The sequence below is a fragment of the Pipistrellus kuhlii genome, unplaced genomic scaffold, assembly GCF_014108245.1.
Source record: "Pipistrellus kuhlii isolate mPipKuh1 unplaced genomic scaffold, mPipKuh1.p scaffold_m20_p_4, whole genome shotgun sequence".
Taxonomy (NCBI): domain Eukaryota; kingdom Metazoa; phylum Chordata; class Mammalia; order Chiroptera; family Vespertilionidae; genus Pipistrellus; species Pipistrellus kuhlii.
Genome location: NW_023425540.1, coordinates 48,363,407 through 48,377,998, shown reverse-complemented (window position 1 = coordinate 48,377,998; position 14,592 = coordinate 48,363,407). Strand labels below are relative to the sequence as shown.

Genomic DNA, 14,592 nt, shown 5'->3' with positions numbered 1-14,592 from the left:
CCTGTCAGCATCTGCATCATGTTAGTAGAACTGAGTGTTTGTTTTGTCCTGGGTGTTCGCAGCAGAGCAGCAGCGGCAGCCTGGACAGGTGCTAAGCTTGTCGAATTCACCCAGAAACACCCACGAGGCTTGGGAAGGCTCTGCCAGGCCCATCAGGCTGCCAGCTTTACCGGGGAACGTTTCAGAGTCTCAAATATGCCAGTGTGCATCGTGAGTTTCCAAAGTCGTCATGGTTAGGTCTGATCAAGTAATTGAATCGATAACCCATCCCCTGGGAACTGACCTCTTTCTCTCTCTCTCTCTCTCTCTCTCTCTCTCTCTCTCTCTCTCTTTAAACAATCAAATACAACTTTATTTAGGAGTAGTCTATGGCTCACATAACTCACCCATTTCAGTTATGCAATTCAATGAAGAGGGTTCATCTGAGCTGCATCATTGCTCCAGGAACATGAAATTGCTGCTCCAAGGGTAGATTTCTCTGGTTTAAAAGCGACATGGACTTAATTCAAACCCTGGTTAGGCTACTTCCTAGATGTGTGTCTGTGGCTATGCAAATTTCTCTGGTTTGAGTTCTCACTATGAGAATTAAAATTAATAAAGAGAGCTACCCGTCTCTCTGACCACTTCATTATCAGGATATGCTATTTGTTTCCGGTCACCAGCCTTGGGTTGGGTTATTTATTTCAAACATTAACCACAAAGGTGGTATGTTAACCAGTCCTATCATTTGGAGAATTGTGATCAGATTAGACCTTGGAACAGTTTCCTGAGAAGGGAGTTGAGGGAAGGGATGGAGGTAAGGGTGGAGTGACGACCTTGATAACTTCTTGACCTTGGAGTTATCCTTGCAAGGAAGCTCAATGGTGCCTCTCCCAGGACATGTCCAGTTTGCTCTTTCCACAGAGCCAGCAGGGTTGCAGCACTTTCAAAGGGAGCTGCCACTCCAGCCTTAGCTGGATGGAGGTACACTTTCCTTGGCATACTTACAGGGGTTGTTTGCTGGTTGGTAGAGCACTTGGGTTTTGGAATCAGGTTCAGGTTCTTCCCAGTTTTGTCATTTACTAACTACATGGCCTTGGGCTTTTACTCACTGCTCACTTTAGAATGGAATACTGACAGCAACCTGGCTCATGGGTCTGCTGGAACTATCTGATAATATTAATTAATACTAATACTAATAGTGTCAGAGTATACGTATCACCCCCTTTATTCCTCCCAATGAAACGATGAGGTTGCTACATCCAGTAGTTCCATTTTACAAATGAGAAAAAAAAAAAAAAAAAAAAAAAAAAGTCGAGAGAGGCCACTTCGTGTGTCCGAGGTCACACATGAGCTGGAGCTGGGATTGGATTCAAACCAGACAGTCTGGTTTCATCACCCTTGTGTTCAGTCACTTTACCAGAACACTCTCCTGCCTCTTCTAAAGGAAATAATACAGGAATCGTGCCTGGCATTAGTAACAGTGCAGTAAGTGATAATGTTGAAATAGTAAATAATACCTCAATCTCTTCAGGCCTCTACCTGCCGATGGAATTCATACCAACAGTAATAACAAAAATTTCACTTCATCACACCTCTGCTTGCATGATCCAGGTTCCTAAATCTCTCAAAGTTACTGCTGGGGTATCTCACCTGGATCTCCTGCCCTCCCACACTTGCCCCTCCCTGAAGGCCCTGCCCTTGAAGTCCCTTCTGCTGGGAGTATCCTCCTTCCCTCTTCAAGGGCTAAACGCCCTGGGCCCTAAGCAGAAATGGGTCATCACAGTCAACACTGTCATCTTGGAGACTAGCAACTCTTGTCAACTGTGTGCTGTTACAGTTGGTAGATGTCTCTTAAGCAACTGTTATGTTTTGGAAATGATGCCAGAATACACTCCCACACAAGATACAAGCAACCAGTATGTCCAGACTGGTACCCTATAGCAGCTTAGGAACTCCTGGCATCTACTAAGTCCCATACAAGATCAGCCTTTCTTACCATATTCATTAAAAATAGTGAGGGTTGTAAAGTACAAAGTTTTGTTGTTGGTGGTGTTATAGCTTAGAAAAATGCCCAGGCAATTCTTGATAGTATCTATTTATTATACTTTATTTAAATGGTCTTTACATTTGAATTCTTGCCAAGGAAATGTCCTAACTTTTACTTCCATCTGGCCAAGCAAAGCGTTTGAACCTCCCCTGGGCATTGCAGCACTGGAATCCGCCCTCCTACCATCACCAGGGGTTCCATTTGTGGCCTCTCGGGGCTTTGGTATGTCTTGGTTCACTTGGAGGCAATAGTCTCTGTACACTGAGAAAACCTCCCCCACTCCTCCTCCAACCAAGGGGGCAGAAGACCCAGGAACAACAATGTGATGTCACCTAGGTGACCATGGGGACAGACTCACACATGAAATGTCTATGGAAATGGAAATCAACTGCATACATGGGGGAACTGTAGTTATTTTTCTACATGCTTAACGTTACTAAAAGTGAAGGGAAAGCAAGATACAAAACCAGGAGGAGGAAAGGAAAAGCGCTCAGAAGCCTGCAGCAGACCTGTGTGAGGGGGAGTGAGTAATCAGTAATTTCCTGCTCTCTGTGATAAGAGAGTAGTTTAACCAAACTGGTTTAACCAAACATTTGCCCTATTGGCCCTTGGCTTAAATTTAGTTACTTATGACTGTGCTTCCAATTCTTAAGGGCAACTGAGTCTTCTTTTTTTCCCTTTTTTCTTTTTAAATCAGAAAATGAAAAGGTAGACCATTTTCAGGCAAAAAAAAAAAAAAAAAGTGTATTCTGAGATAGTAGCAAAACCTGCCATTGTAAACAAGACAGACACTGAGTCATAGATGAGGGCCTAGGCTGCCTGTAGGGAAAACTTTTGGTTTGTTTTTGAGTTACAGTACTCCCCTGAGGATTTCCAGGCTTCCCACAAAGGAAGAAGGGCTGAGATCCCATCTCCTTTCCACTTCATTTTAAAAATAATATTCTGCGTCCATTAAATTGCATGCTGTTTTCCTAAATGGGAGCACATAAGAGAGCTCTTTGCTTTGAACATGTAAAAGAGAAAGTCAGTCACTCTCATATTAATGCTGATCATTAGCTCATTGTTGAGCGTTTAGCTGTCACAGTAGGCCGGACAACCAAGATTTCGAGGACATAGCCTGCTGCATGCCATGGGAATCATTTGCATGCAGTTATGGAATTGTTTGCATGTAATCAGACACTATGTTTAACACTGGAAGCCATTTATGTCCAAAAGAACTCTTCTGTGCTCCAAAATGCATTTTGTTGCTCAATCTCCAATAGAGACTCCCAGGCAGAGGGTTTCCACAAGGATCATTTTGTACATGTTCTGCACCGCACCCCCCCCCCCCCCACAATGGCCCAACACTTAATCACTTTTCCATTCTATGTTCATCAATGCTCCAGGCAGCCAGCTGCCCTGGTCACCCCAGGTCTCATGACTAATAACTCAGGCTACTCCTGAGACAGGGCACACAGAGCTTCAAGTGTGAGCATACTTTTCATTTGCATCTGCAAGATTTGACTATTCCAGCTGAGGCAATCTGGCCTTTTCAATGCCATTTATTTAACACACAGCCTGAGTCAGTCCCTGTGCTTAGTGGAAGGTTGGAGAGTGGTTCACAAAGAAAATCAAGACATGGTTCCCACTTTCAAGTTCTTGCCCGGTAGAGTCTACCAATACCTAATAGGCAACAAGTGCCACAAAAGAGCTAAGAAAGGCCTAGCTGGTTTTGCTTACTGGATAGAGCATCAGCCTGCAGAATGAAGAGTCACTTCTGGTCAATTCTGGTCAAGGGGACATGCCTGGGTTGTGGGCTCGATCCCCAATAGGGGGGTATGTAGGAGGCAGCTGATCAATGATTCTCTTTCATTATTGATCCTTCTCTCTCTCTCCCTCTCCCTTCCTCTCTAAAAATAAATAAATAAATAAATAAATAAATAAATAAATAAATAGCTAATAAAGGCACATGTATAAGCAACTAATTCTTCCTGGGAGAGTCACAGAATGCAAAAGATAGGATTTTTAAGCTGGGCTTTACAGAATATGCAGGAGTTTGCAAAGTAGACAGGGAATGGGAACCCAAACCAAGTCATAGGAAATGTATGAGGTGAGCAAGTATATAGATAATCTGGATGAACAGTCCTGAACGTCAAAGTAGAATAGATGGGATAGGTCAGTGGTCAGCAAATCTTGGCTCGAGAGACACATGCAGCTCTTTGGCCGCTTGAGTGTGGCTCTTCCACAAAATACCACGACCTGGGCGAGTCTATTTTGAAGAAGTGGTGTTAGAAGAAATTTGTTTAAAAACTCTGGCTCTCAAAAGAAATTTCAATCGTCGTACTGTTGATATTTGGCTGTTGACTAATGAGTTTGCTGACCACTGTTTCATAGGCAACAGTTGTCTTCTAGGAGTGTGTTCCCAGGTCAAATTTGTGTCAGGAACACAATTCCAAAGCAACTGTGGAGGACTTTATGGATACAGCAGCCTTTACTGACAACGTGGGAACCCTGGGGAGAGGTTGTAATATATAGTGCAAAATCTATCCACGTGTTAGGACTTCCCGGTCTCTCTCCTGCTCCTATCTGGGCTCCTCAGCTCTGAGAAGTTCCAAATTCTTCTTCTATTTTTTTTTTTTTAAGTACTTGGACATTTTAAAGAACTTCCCTCCACCTGGTAGCTTCAAGCTACCAGGACACAGACCCCACCAACACCCTTAATCTTCTCCTTGCTCTTCTGCTGAAGAACTTGGCCTTCACAATGTCAGGCTGCTCTGGGAGCTTTCCCTCCCCCAGAACTGTGTAGTGGCCTGATGGCACCACCTCAATGACAGGAGCAGCTCCAGTCTTGATTTTCCCGTGTCTGCTCACTGACCAGGGTGCACAGTTTGTCAAAGTTGACAGTTGGGCAGAAGCTCTGGTTCCTCTTTAAGTGGTGATGCCTCATACCAAGTTTCCCAAAGTCACCTGGGTGATATTTGTCGAAGTTGATCCTGTGATGATGCAAGCCACCAGCATTACCGTGGCCCCCGCGTGCTTCCTGTGCTTGCCGTGGCCGTGGCTCATGTGGCCCCGAAGTTTTCGGGTCTTCCTGAGTGTGGATGGCATGTCGGTGGCCGAGCTGCAAGAGGGAGGCTTTTGGGAAGTCTCTCCTTTAAAGAAAAAAAAACTTTTAAATAGCCCAGATAGCATAAATCAGTGGTTGACCAGTCAGGGTTGCAGCTTGATCCCCAATCGGGGGCATGAAGGAGGCAGCCAATCAATGACTCTTTGTCAGCATTCATGTTTCTCTTTCTCTCCTTCTCTCTTACTCTCTAAAATCAATAAAAATATTTAAAAAAACACACTTTTAAATATGTTTTTAAATTTTTAATGTATGGATTGATTTTTAAAAAAGGAGAAAGAAAAAGAGAAAGATATATAAACATCAATTTATTGTCCCACTTGGCTGATTCTTGATTGTGCCTCGATGGGGATAGAACCTGCAACCTTGGCATACCAGGACTACCCTCCAGCTAGCTGAGCTACCCAGCCAGGGTAAACGTTCCAAATTCTCAAGTCCCTTATGCAGAGCTAACATTCAAGCCTGCAGAAGGCTCATTTCCACGCTAAAGAATTATCAAAGTACTTTTTCTAAACAAAGACAGTTATATTGTTAGGAGAAATTGTAGTAATAGCTGCTAAATATAATTTTCTATAGAATTTATAAATTTCTTTCATCACACACATATGAATCATCTACAATATCAGCAATATTCTAAAAGTTTTACACATAATGGAAATTTTTTGTGAAACATAATTATACTTGATAAACACAAGGCAGTATTCCCAAATTCACGCCAGCATTTCAACATCCAAGATAAAATAACGATAGAACACTGTGGTAAACTTATTTTTTTAAAAAAGGTTTATTTGTTACAAAATGTTAAATACTAAAGCTAAAAACATATAAATTCAGATCAGGCTATATTAAAATACACACATATCCTTCTTTGCAAAATTATTAAAGATTTAATTAAACAGATGCTTTAAATAAAATAAAATACTCTTGAGGACTTTTTTTTTGTATAATTAACTGTATCAGTGTAGTGTAGTTTTAAAAATAACAGTTGAAAAGTTTATCTGTCTTGAAAGTCAAATTTATCCAAATCTTCAGTTTTCTGTTACTGCCCAAAACGAAGCCACCATGCTGGCTTGGACTAAATGAATTTCAGTTATGTTGTTGAAACTTCTATATTACAAGCCTGCTTTTCTACAATATGACATAGAGTAGCCAGAAGTATACAAAGGGTTACATAAGGTGAAAACCTGGCCCAGAAAGAGAAGGCCTTAGCTCTACCATACAGTATCTCCTCTAATTAAAATGATTGGGAAATATATTGAAGCAGAGATGAGCACAGAGCACACATTCATATAGAAATAATCTTTCAATTAAAACCAAAACCAAAAGAGTACTCATTTCTCCAGGATAGCTAGAGTATTTTATAATGTCTTGTTATTTTAAATCGAGTGAATTCAAACATTTTAATCTAGATTTAAAAACTAATTTGATTACTATTCTGAGCAGCTCTGAAGAGCTATGACATCTTCGTGTCTGAATCGCTCACACAGGTGTAAAGGACTTTTATAATAAAAACTACATGCTTAACATCAACAGAGCATCCACTTCCACACCCAGCTCCAATCAAACGACCTAAAACCTATATGTAGTCCATTTAAATGTTAAATAGTATTTGCAAGAACATATTTTGCTTTAGAACTTTTGTTTCAATTTCCTAGATTAAGAGTTACTGATTTAGAATTTTAAGTGCTCTAATTCATATAGGGGTAATGCTTATGAAGAATAAAATGCTGTAACTGCACTTTAAAAAGTTCTTAAAAGTGAATGAATTTCTGGAAATCCACTACAGTGTCTATTCTTTATCATGCTAGTGCATGCCCACTGGGATTTGCCAAGAGTTGATTAGCTCAAGTAATTAAAAATTCAAAAGACATAAAATGCATTCCAGTAATTTTCATCAACACAATTCAGTTAAAATCTGGTTTCTTGGGAGAAATATGTAGAGAATTTTTATTTTTTCTCTCTGACAGTGTTGGTATACATCCAAGGACTAACTGTATGTGATTCTAATTCTATAGTGTCAAACTGTTTAATCAAACCTTTGAACAGTTGGGAAACTATATGTATTCTAAAGTACTTGAAAATTAAAAAATACATATATTCAATACTGAATTTTATTACAGAAGAAAATGATGCCAACAATAACACAATAATCTGGTTTTCTCTCTCTCTGCTTGTGTAATTATTTCTGTTTACATGAAACACAAAAGAAACTAGAATTCTGTCTTCTATCCTAGTACCATTTTCTCTACATGGAACAAGTATTTCACTTATATCCTTTCGTTTAACAAGGACAAAACTCGTGCTACTCCTCAAAATAATTTAAATAATTCAAGCCACTGACATCCTAATCTTAGTAAATACACTAAAACAAAAACATCTTGAGCCTTCAATAGCAATTTCTCTAAAAAGCACGTTTTTCTATGAGCATCTTCATAAATACGTATAAAAATCAAGCTGGTCAGTCGCTTTTACCAACATCCTGGTGCTACAGAATGATCAATAATGTATTGGTTCGTCTGGTACAGAGCCAGAACTGCGAGTGTCTTAAAGATAACGAACACAAGACAACTCTCACTCGCTAGTCAAGGTGGCACAGAGGCCCTGGGAGGAACATATTTCCCAAAAGCTTTCAGAACCCCACAATGCTCTCTTCCCGCCAGAAAGCCTCCTTCTCTCCCCTTGGTATCGGTACCTCTTTTCTGCTTTCAGGAACAATGATGTCTGAGCAAGAAAACACAGTACATATCCCACTACAAGACAGACAACATTTCAGAGGCCCAACACACAAAGTGAAAATGCAGGCCCCTTCATCAAACATTATTATGAATTTCAAGATGGAACCAAGCAGGGGCCCTTCTAAGCTCTGACCCTATACAGTTAAAATCTGGTTTCTTGGGAGAAATATGTAGAGAATTTTTATTTTTCCTCTCTGACAGTGTTGGTATACATCCAAGGACCACACAGTTCCCTGGCCATACAATCACCTTGCCTTAGGTTTCCTACCTAATCTGAATCCTAGGGCAGAGACAAGATGGCTCAGTTGGGTTGTTTCAGACAAAAAACATAATTTTTTTATTTTATTTTATGATGGTTTAAACACTGATGTGAAAACAGGTGTCATTTCACATTCAAAATGTCAGGCAAAATTCGATTCCTAGAGTCTGATTGATCAGTCGTCCCCTAGATTTTTCATTATAGAAATAGTCACAGTGGGTCTCTACATGCCCCTAATCTTAACAAAGCCATTAATCAGACATGATGAAATTTCTGTATAAATCCTACATGATTTCTAAAATACTTTAACATTTTTTAACTGGGAAAGGTATTAATATCGCCAAAGCAACTGGTCATCTTAAAGGGAATAAGTGGCTACACAACAGCTTTATACACTATGTGAAGCCTTAGATTTAGCATGTAGTATATTTTGTTCCCTTTTAAGATCATCATCATCATTTTCTCAAAGAGAAATAGTAAACACATTAAGCTGTATGGTGACTTTTTCCCCATATATATATATATATATATATATATATATATATGCCCATGTTTCCATCACAAGAATTTTACTGGTACCCAGAGGTATCCCATTCTTCATAATGATGATAATTTTAAGTGTGTGTGTACATAAAAGCGCCAGGTTACATGACTAAGCAACGACACTTCCGGGAGTGAATATACTTCCTGTATTCCGCAAGCTGCTTCAAGTACAGATTCGATGGCCATCTGTGCTTTTCAACAAAACTGCGTTCTTCCACTAAAATTTTTAGAAAAAAAAAAGTTAATTGAATATATTTTATTTGTGATCGAGTTTAGGTATGAATTATTGCCTTCCTGTTGAATGGCTGACATCCAAGCTCTTCTATATACTCCCTACTCTTCCCTCAAGCCTTCCAAAATCATACAACTTTGGTTAAATCAGTCATCAGGATACATCTTTCCATCACTTCATCAAGTAGTATTGGATAATGTGTTTTTTAATATATATATATATATATAAAACTTGTTTTTTTCCTGGAGATGAAAATGAACTTGTTTTTTCCATATAATTGTTTTTTTTTTCTTTTGTAACTAACACAACCTCCCAAACTCTTTAGAGTCCCCCCTGTCCTATCTCCCACCAAGCCAGAGTGAGCAGGTAGCCCAGCCGTCCCTGCAGGGCTGGGGTGTTGCCCTGGAGACCCTCTCCTCCCAAACTTGCACGCTACTGCTTCCTAGGCCTGCCTCATGCGTTTGTGTTCGTCCAGACACTCCTGACGCAGGTCCTTCCCTTGTTCGATTCTCTAGTTTTGGTGAAGCAGAACCTTTCTTAGCTTCCTGAAAAGGGCAAGTAATAGAAGTATTTTTGAGACCTTGCTTGTGATGAAACGTCTTTCATCTCCTCTCACACAATTCATAATTTCGTTTGCTACAGAATGCTGGAGACAGCACTTAGCAGATCTTTTCAATCTGCTGTCTCAAGGCCTTTACTCCTGGGATAACTCCTGGTATTATAATATTTCTTGGTAATTTTTCCCCACTTTTTTTTTTTTTTTCCATATTAACTTCTATTATTCAGGCATTTCACTTCCTGGATTGAGTCTCCATTTTTTTTTTTTTTTTTTTTAACTTTTCTTTCTGGTCTTTTTGTCCTTCTTTATGGGAGATATCATTACTTTCGACTATTTTATTCACTTAGGTTTTGTTTTTGTTTTTTTGCTATCATATTTATAATGTCCAAAAATGATTCCCTATTCTCATATTGCTTTTTTGAAAATTGTAGTAAAATATATGTAAAATAAAATGAACCATCTTGACCATTTCTAAGTGCACAGTGAATGGTAAGTGGTGTTAACTACATCCATGTTGTCGTGCAACCACATCCATGAAGCGTGCTCCAGAACTCGTCATCTTGCAAAGCTGAAACTGTGCCCATTAAACAATTTCTATCCCTGCCTCCGCTGCCCCTGGAAACCACCACTCTACTCTCTGTCTTTACAGCTGTAACATTCCATCCCTGCTTTTCATGGCTGTCCTTATGCTTGGAGGATATTAATTTTAAAGGTTTTTGTTTGTTTTCTTCTACTCCTTGTGCTCTTGTGTCTCTTTATTCCTCTAAGTTCCTTCTTGTGAGATAATAGAAAACACAGATTGGTCTCCGCACCCAGTTCTTGACACAGAGGCTCCTGAATCCCTTGTAATTTCCTGGGTGGTATTATCGTCTTTTATTTTAATCAGGCAATTCTGGGTGGGCTCCTGATGAGGGCTGGTTATAAAAAAGACATGATTAGAAGTTTGGCTCAGTGGATAGAGAATCGGCCTCTGGACTGAAAGGTCCTGGGTTCAATTCCAGTCAAGGGCACATGCTCGGGTTGCAGGCCTGGTCCCCATAGGAGATCAATGATTCTCTCTCATCATTGATGTTTCTATCTCTCTCTCCCTTCCTCTTTGAAACCAATAAAAATACATTAAAAAAAAAAAAAGAACTTTGGACTTTCAGCACTCCCCCTTCCTGACCCCCACCCCCATTCTCTTAAGAAGGAAAAGGACTGAAAATGGAGTTGATGAACGATCATGCCTGCATCAATGAATGCCCATAAAAACCCCCAAAGTACGAGGTTTGGGGAGCTTTCAGGTTGGTGAGCACATCCACGTGCCAGGCGGAGAATACACTCCAATTCCTCTGGACATGAGCGCCTGCACTTGGGATTCCCCAGCCCTCTCCCTATGTATCTCTTCCTCTAGCTATTCATCTGTGCCCTTTAATAAGCTGGTAAACTTAAGTAAGTGCATCCCTGCCTGTGTGAGGCGATCTAGCAAGTTAACTGAACCCATGGAGGAGGGTCATTGGAATCTCTGATCTATACCAGTTGCTCAAAAACACTGGACTTGAAGTGGGGGGGGGATGGTCTTGTGGGATCTGGCACTCTCACTACCACCAGGTCATAGCTGGTGGTGAGAAGAACTGCTTGGTATGGGGTAAAACCTCAACACATTTGGTGATCAGAAGTGTCAAAAGTGAAGTGTTTTGTGTGAGAAGTAAAGACCACACAGGATAAAGACTCAGAGGAAAGTAACACAGGTGGAAAGACAGTAGGCTTTTCCTATTCACTTCTCTCTTGTTTTCATTCATTATGTCTTGGTTTGGGTATCTATCTTTCAGGCTGGACATTGCCTCAAATATCTGCTAATCCTCAGTTATCCTATATAATAAAAGGCTAATGTGCAAATTGACCAAATGGCGGAACGACAGGTCACTATGGCGTGCACTGACCACTAGGGGGCAGATGCTCAATGCAGGAGCTGCCCCCTGGTGGTCAGTGTGCTCCCACAGGGGAGCACTGCTCAGCCAGAAGCCCTGAGCTGAACTCATGGCTGGCAAGCACAGTGGCAGTAGTGGGAACCTCTCCTGCCTCCATGGCAGCACTAAAGATGTCTGACAGCTTAGGCCCATGGGGAGCAGTTCTAAGCTGTCAGTCAGACATCCCCCAACGGCTCCCAGACCGTAAGAGGGTGCAGTCCGGACTGAGGGACACCCTCTCCCACGAATGCATGAATTTCGTGCACTGGGCTGCTACACTCTTCATATTGAAGAATGAGATAGGAGAAAGCTGTTTGGAAATCTTTAGGGCATTGGTGGGGAGGAGGGGGGAGGGCTTGCTGACTGGTGGAATACACTGAAGCACAACTGAACAGACTAATATTGGGTTCATTGAAAGAATTCTCAAATAAGGCTAGAGAAAGATGTTTCGATTTCCTGTCCAGACTAGGGGAGTCAAGAACTCTAGAATCTGGGTATTGGAAGGAGGCTGGAGATGTACTACAAAATGTGCAATGTTCCCATAACCCACATGTTTTCAGTCCAAGCTCCTTGTCCATCTCTTCTATACTAAAAGATAGTGATTTTATCATTTTTTGTTTTGTTTTGTTTAATTTCTTCAGGAATGAACCTGCCATCTCTAGTGATGATGAAGGAGAAGCAGTTACCTGCCTGGGTGGTATTGTGTATGGCAAAAGTTTCTTCATCTACATAAAAATAAGTCTACTGCTTTCAGTCCCAAGCCTCAATCCACTTTCTAAAATACCTGGTACCTCAAATTTCTAAGGTTTTGGTATTTTGCTGGGTGAATAAGCTTGTTTCTCATAAGTATTCCCTTCTGTGGGAACTCAGGTTTCTCCTGCTAAGTCAGTTTCCACTTCTCCATCTACTGTTTGATCTCAACTATTGTAATTTGGATTAACAAGGTCTTGAGAGACCTGAATAAAGAGAAATGACCTAGCTACTCAGGAAAACTAGTTCTATGTTTCACTAAGAAGCAAAGGTGACATAAAACTACTCCCTTTAGTCAAGATAAAATAACAGAAAAAATTTTATTACAGATGAGCCCTGGCCAACAACAACCAAAACAAAAAAAACTCCACAGAATCTATAATAATAAAAGCATAATATGCTAATTAGACTTCTGGGATGGAGCCCGAGCTGCAGCTGCTGGAGTGATGCAGCCGCCCATGGCTGTGAGAGAGGATCGAGGCAGCTGTGGCTAAAAAGGCCTACTCATGCACGAATTTCATGCATCGGGTCTCTAGTAAAACACATAACACAATATTCAGCTAAATTAAACTAGCTGTGAGAATAATGGCTCCACAAATGCCAACAGTAATATATTCCTTTGCACTGCTGTTTGTTTTCATGAGTCCAGTCTATAAAATGTCTAATATTTAATGAGAGCTATTACACCGAGTTCTGATGCATTCGTGCTAGAAGTGACAAGACATCTTTTTCAGTCACATCTTCCAATTTCTAAACACCCCTAAATAAGAAAAGTTCTCAGTTAAAACCATATGCAGAATTCCATTGATAATTTGATAATTTTTCAAACTAAAATAGGCAATTCTTTAAGAAAGTTCTGAAGTGATTGTGACAAGAACCCTTTTGAACCTAAAGTGACCCTGTGCTGTGGGCCAGGTGTGAGGCAGTATGGAGGAGAGGGGACTGACACTCTGGAAGACACGGCAGCTAATGCTTAGTTCCGGGTGGTTGTTGGGTGGGAAGATGGGCCAGAGAAGCCAGATCTTCAACTTTTCAAAAGAAGCCAAAAATTTAATTTTTTTAATGTAACGTTACAATTTTTAAATGCTGACACTCTATTTAAAACAAACAAGCAAAAAACCATGTGGTCCAAATAGACTACCAGTTTGTGACCACCTATTTAGACTATCAAATTCTGCCTTATCCACAGGGGGTTCCTGCCCAACAGGAAGATCACTGCAGGCCCTGGACATAAACAGGCACCGCGCATCCAGAGCACGCATGACACCCTTTCATTCATTCCCATCAAGGGAACTCAGAAAACCACTGACACAGCCTCATCTCCTTACCTGCGCCTTTCCAAACTACATCTCAGGCCCTGCTTTTCACTATGCCAGGGGGTCATACATCCTTTATAGACAATTGTATACATAAGAAAATAAAATAAACATTAATAACTCAAAGGATTCACAGAGCATCTTTCTCCTAGGTTGTAATAGCATTCATTCTCCATGTGTATCATGCATTTACGCAATATAGTAACTGGAAAATAAACCTTATTTTTTGTTTACAAGTGAAGGTGACCCAAGATAGCATAATGAAGGTAGTTCTAAAATCGAAATATTCCTCTATTTCATTTTAAGTGACTTCTGAACGAATAACTGTATAAGAATGTCTACAATAACAGCAAGCAGAATGTACTTTTTGTTTCTTTCTTGCACAAAGTAGATGGCTTGTGCTGTGCTGCTTTGATTTATTTTGTTACTCGACAGCACTAGGAGTTGGATTCTACATAAAGAGGCTGCCACTAGCCATTCAATGTTTGTTGTCTGGCTATGAATGTCTGTCAAGGCATCTGCCAAAAACCATTTCTTGGTTTCCTTAACTGTGTAAGTAGCTGAATGAAACCAGGCACTTTCACTTTGTTTTAGCAGCAGATTCTCTTGTACAAGTAAGCTTTGATGTGGAAGGCTAAGATATAAAGCAGATAAAAGTGGAATTACTCTGGTTGAAGGTGTGAGGAAAATATCCAAGAAGCACAAATGTAGCCTTGTCTTCCCTCTACTTCTCTTGGCTCCCTCCTCTTCCCTCTCTCACTCCCCATTCTCCAAGCACCTCAGAATCTCCAAGAAGAGTTCTCTGTGTCGAGTTTGAGACTACTTGATTAGATCATCTTTAATTTCCTTTCTCTCTTAATCTGATTATTCCTTGAATCTATTCTAGGTAATAACGAGAGCAAACCACTGTATCTAAGTAGTCATCTACTCTGATGACTTCTATTTCATTTTCTTTCCTCTTACGTAACACTGAGCTCAACTTTTGATTCGTTTTAATTTTTATAATTTATCAAAAAATCACACTACACATACTTTCTCTGCACATTAAGTTTTGTAACCCTCTTTGATCCATAAAAAATTTTTACTCTCAGGTAATACAGTGAACTCCTATATATAT

The 14,592-nt window shown here is 40.3% G+C and overlaps 1 protein-coding gene across 4 annotated transcripts in view; it reads right to left on the bottom strand.

The window, feature by feature from the left end:
* Positions 1-4,599: 4,599 nt before the first annotated feature.
* RHOBTB3 (Rho related BTB domain containing 3) overlaps positions 4,600-14,592 on the bottom strand; it is a 55,660-nt gene continuing 45,667 nt past the window's right edge. For 2 of the 4 annotated variants that reach the window (XM_045571763.1, XM_045571762.1), the window contains exon 12: positions 4,600-5,160. In XM_045571763.1, coding sequence (XP_045427719.1) covers positions 4,952-5,160 — 209 coding nt within the window. In that variant the 3' untranslated portion in view covers positions 4,600-4,951. Of the gene's footprint in view, positions 5,161-5,897; positions 8,887-14,592 lie in introns of those variants that run through there. The other 2 variants (XM_036409399.2, XM_045571764.1) reach the window with 1 other exon arrangement.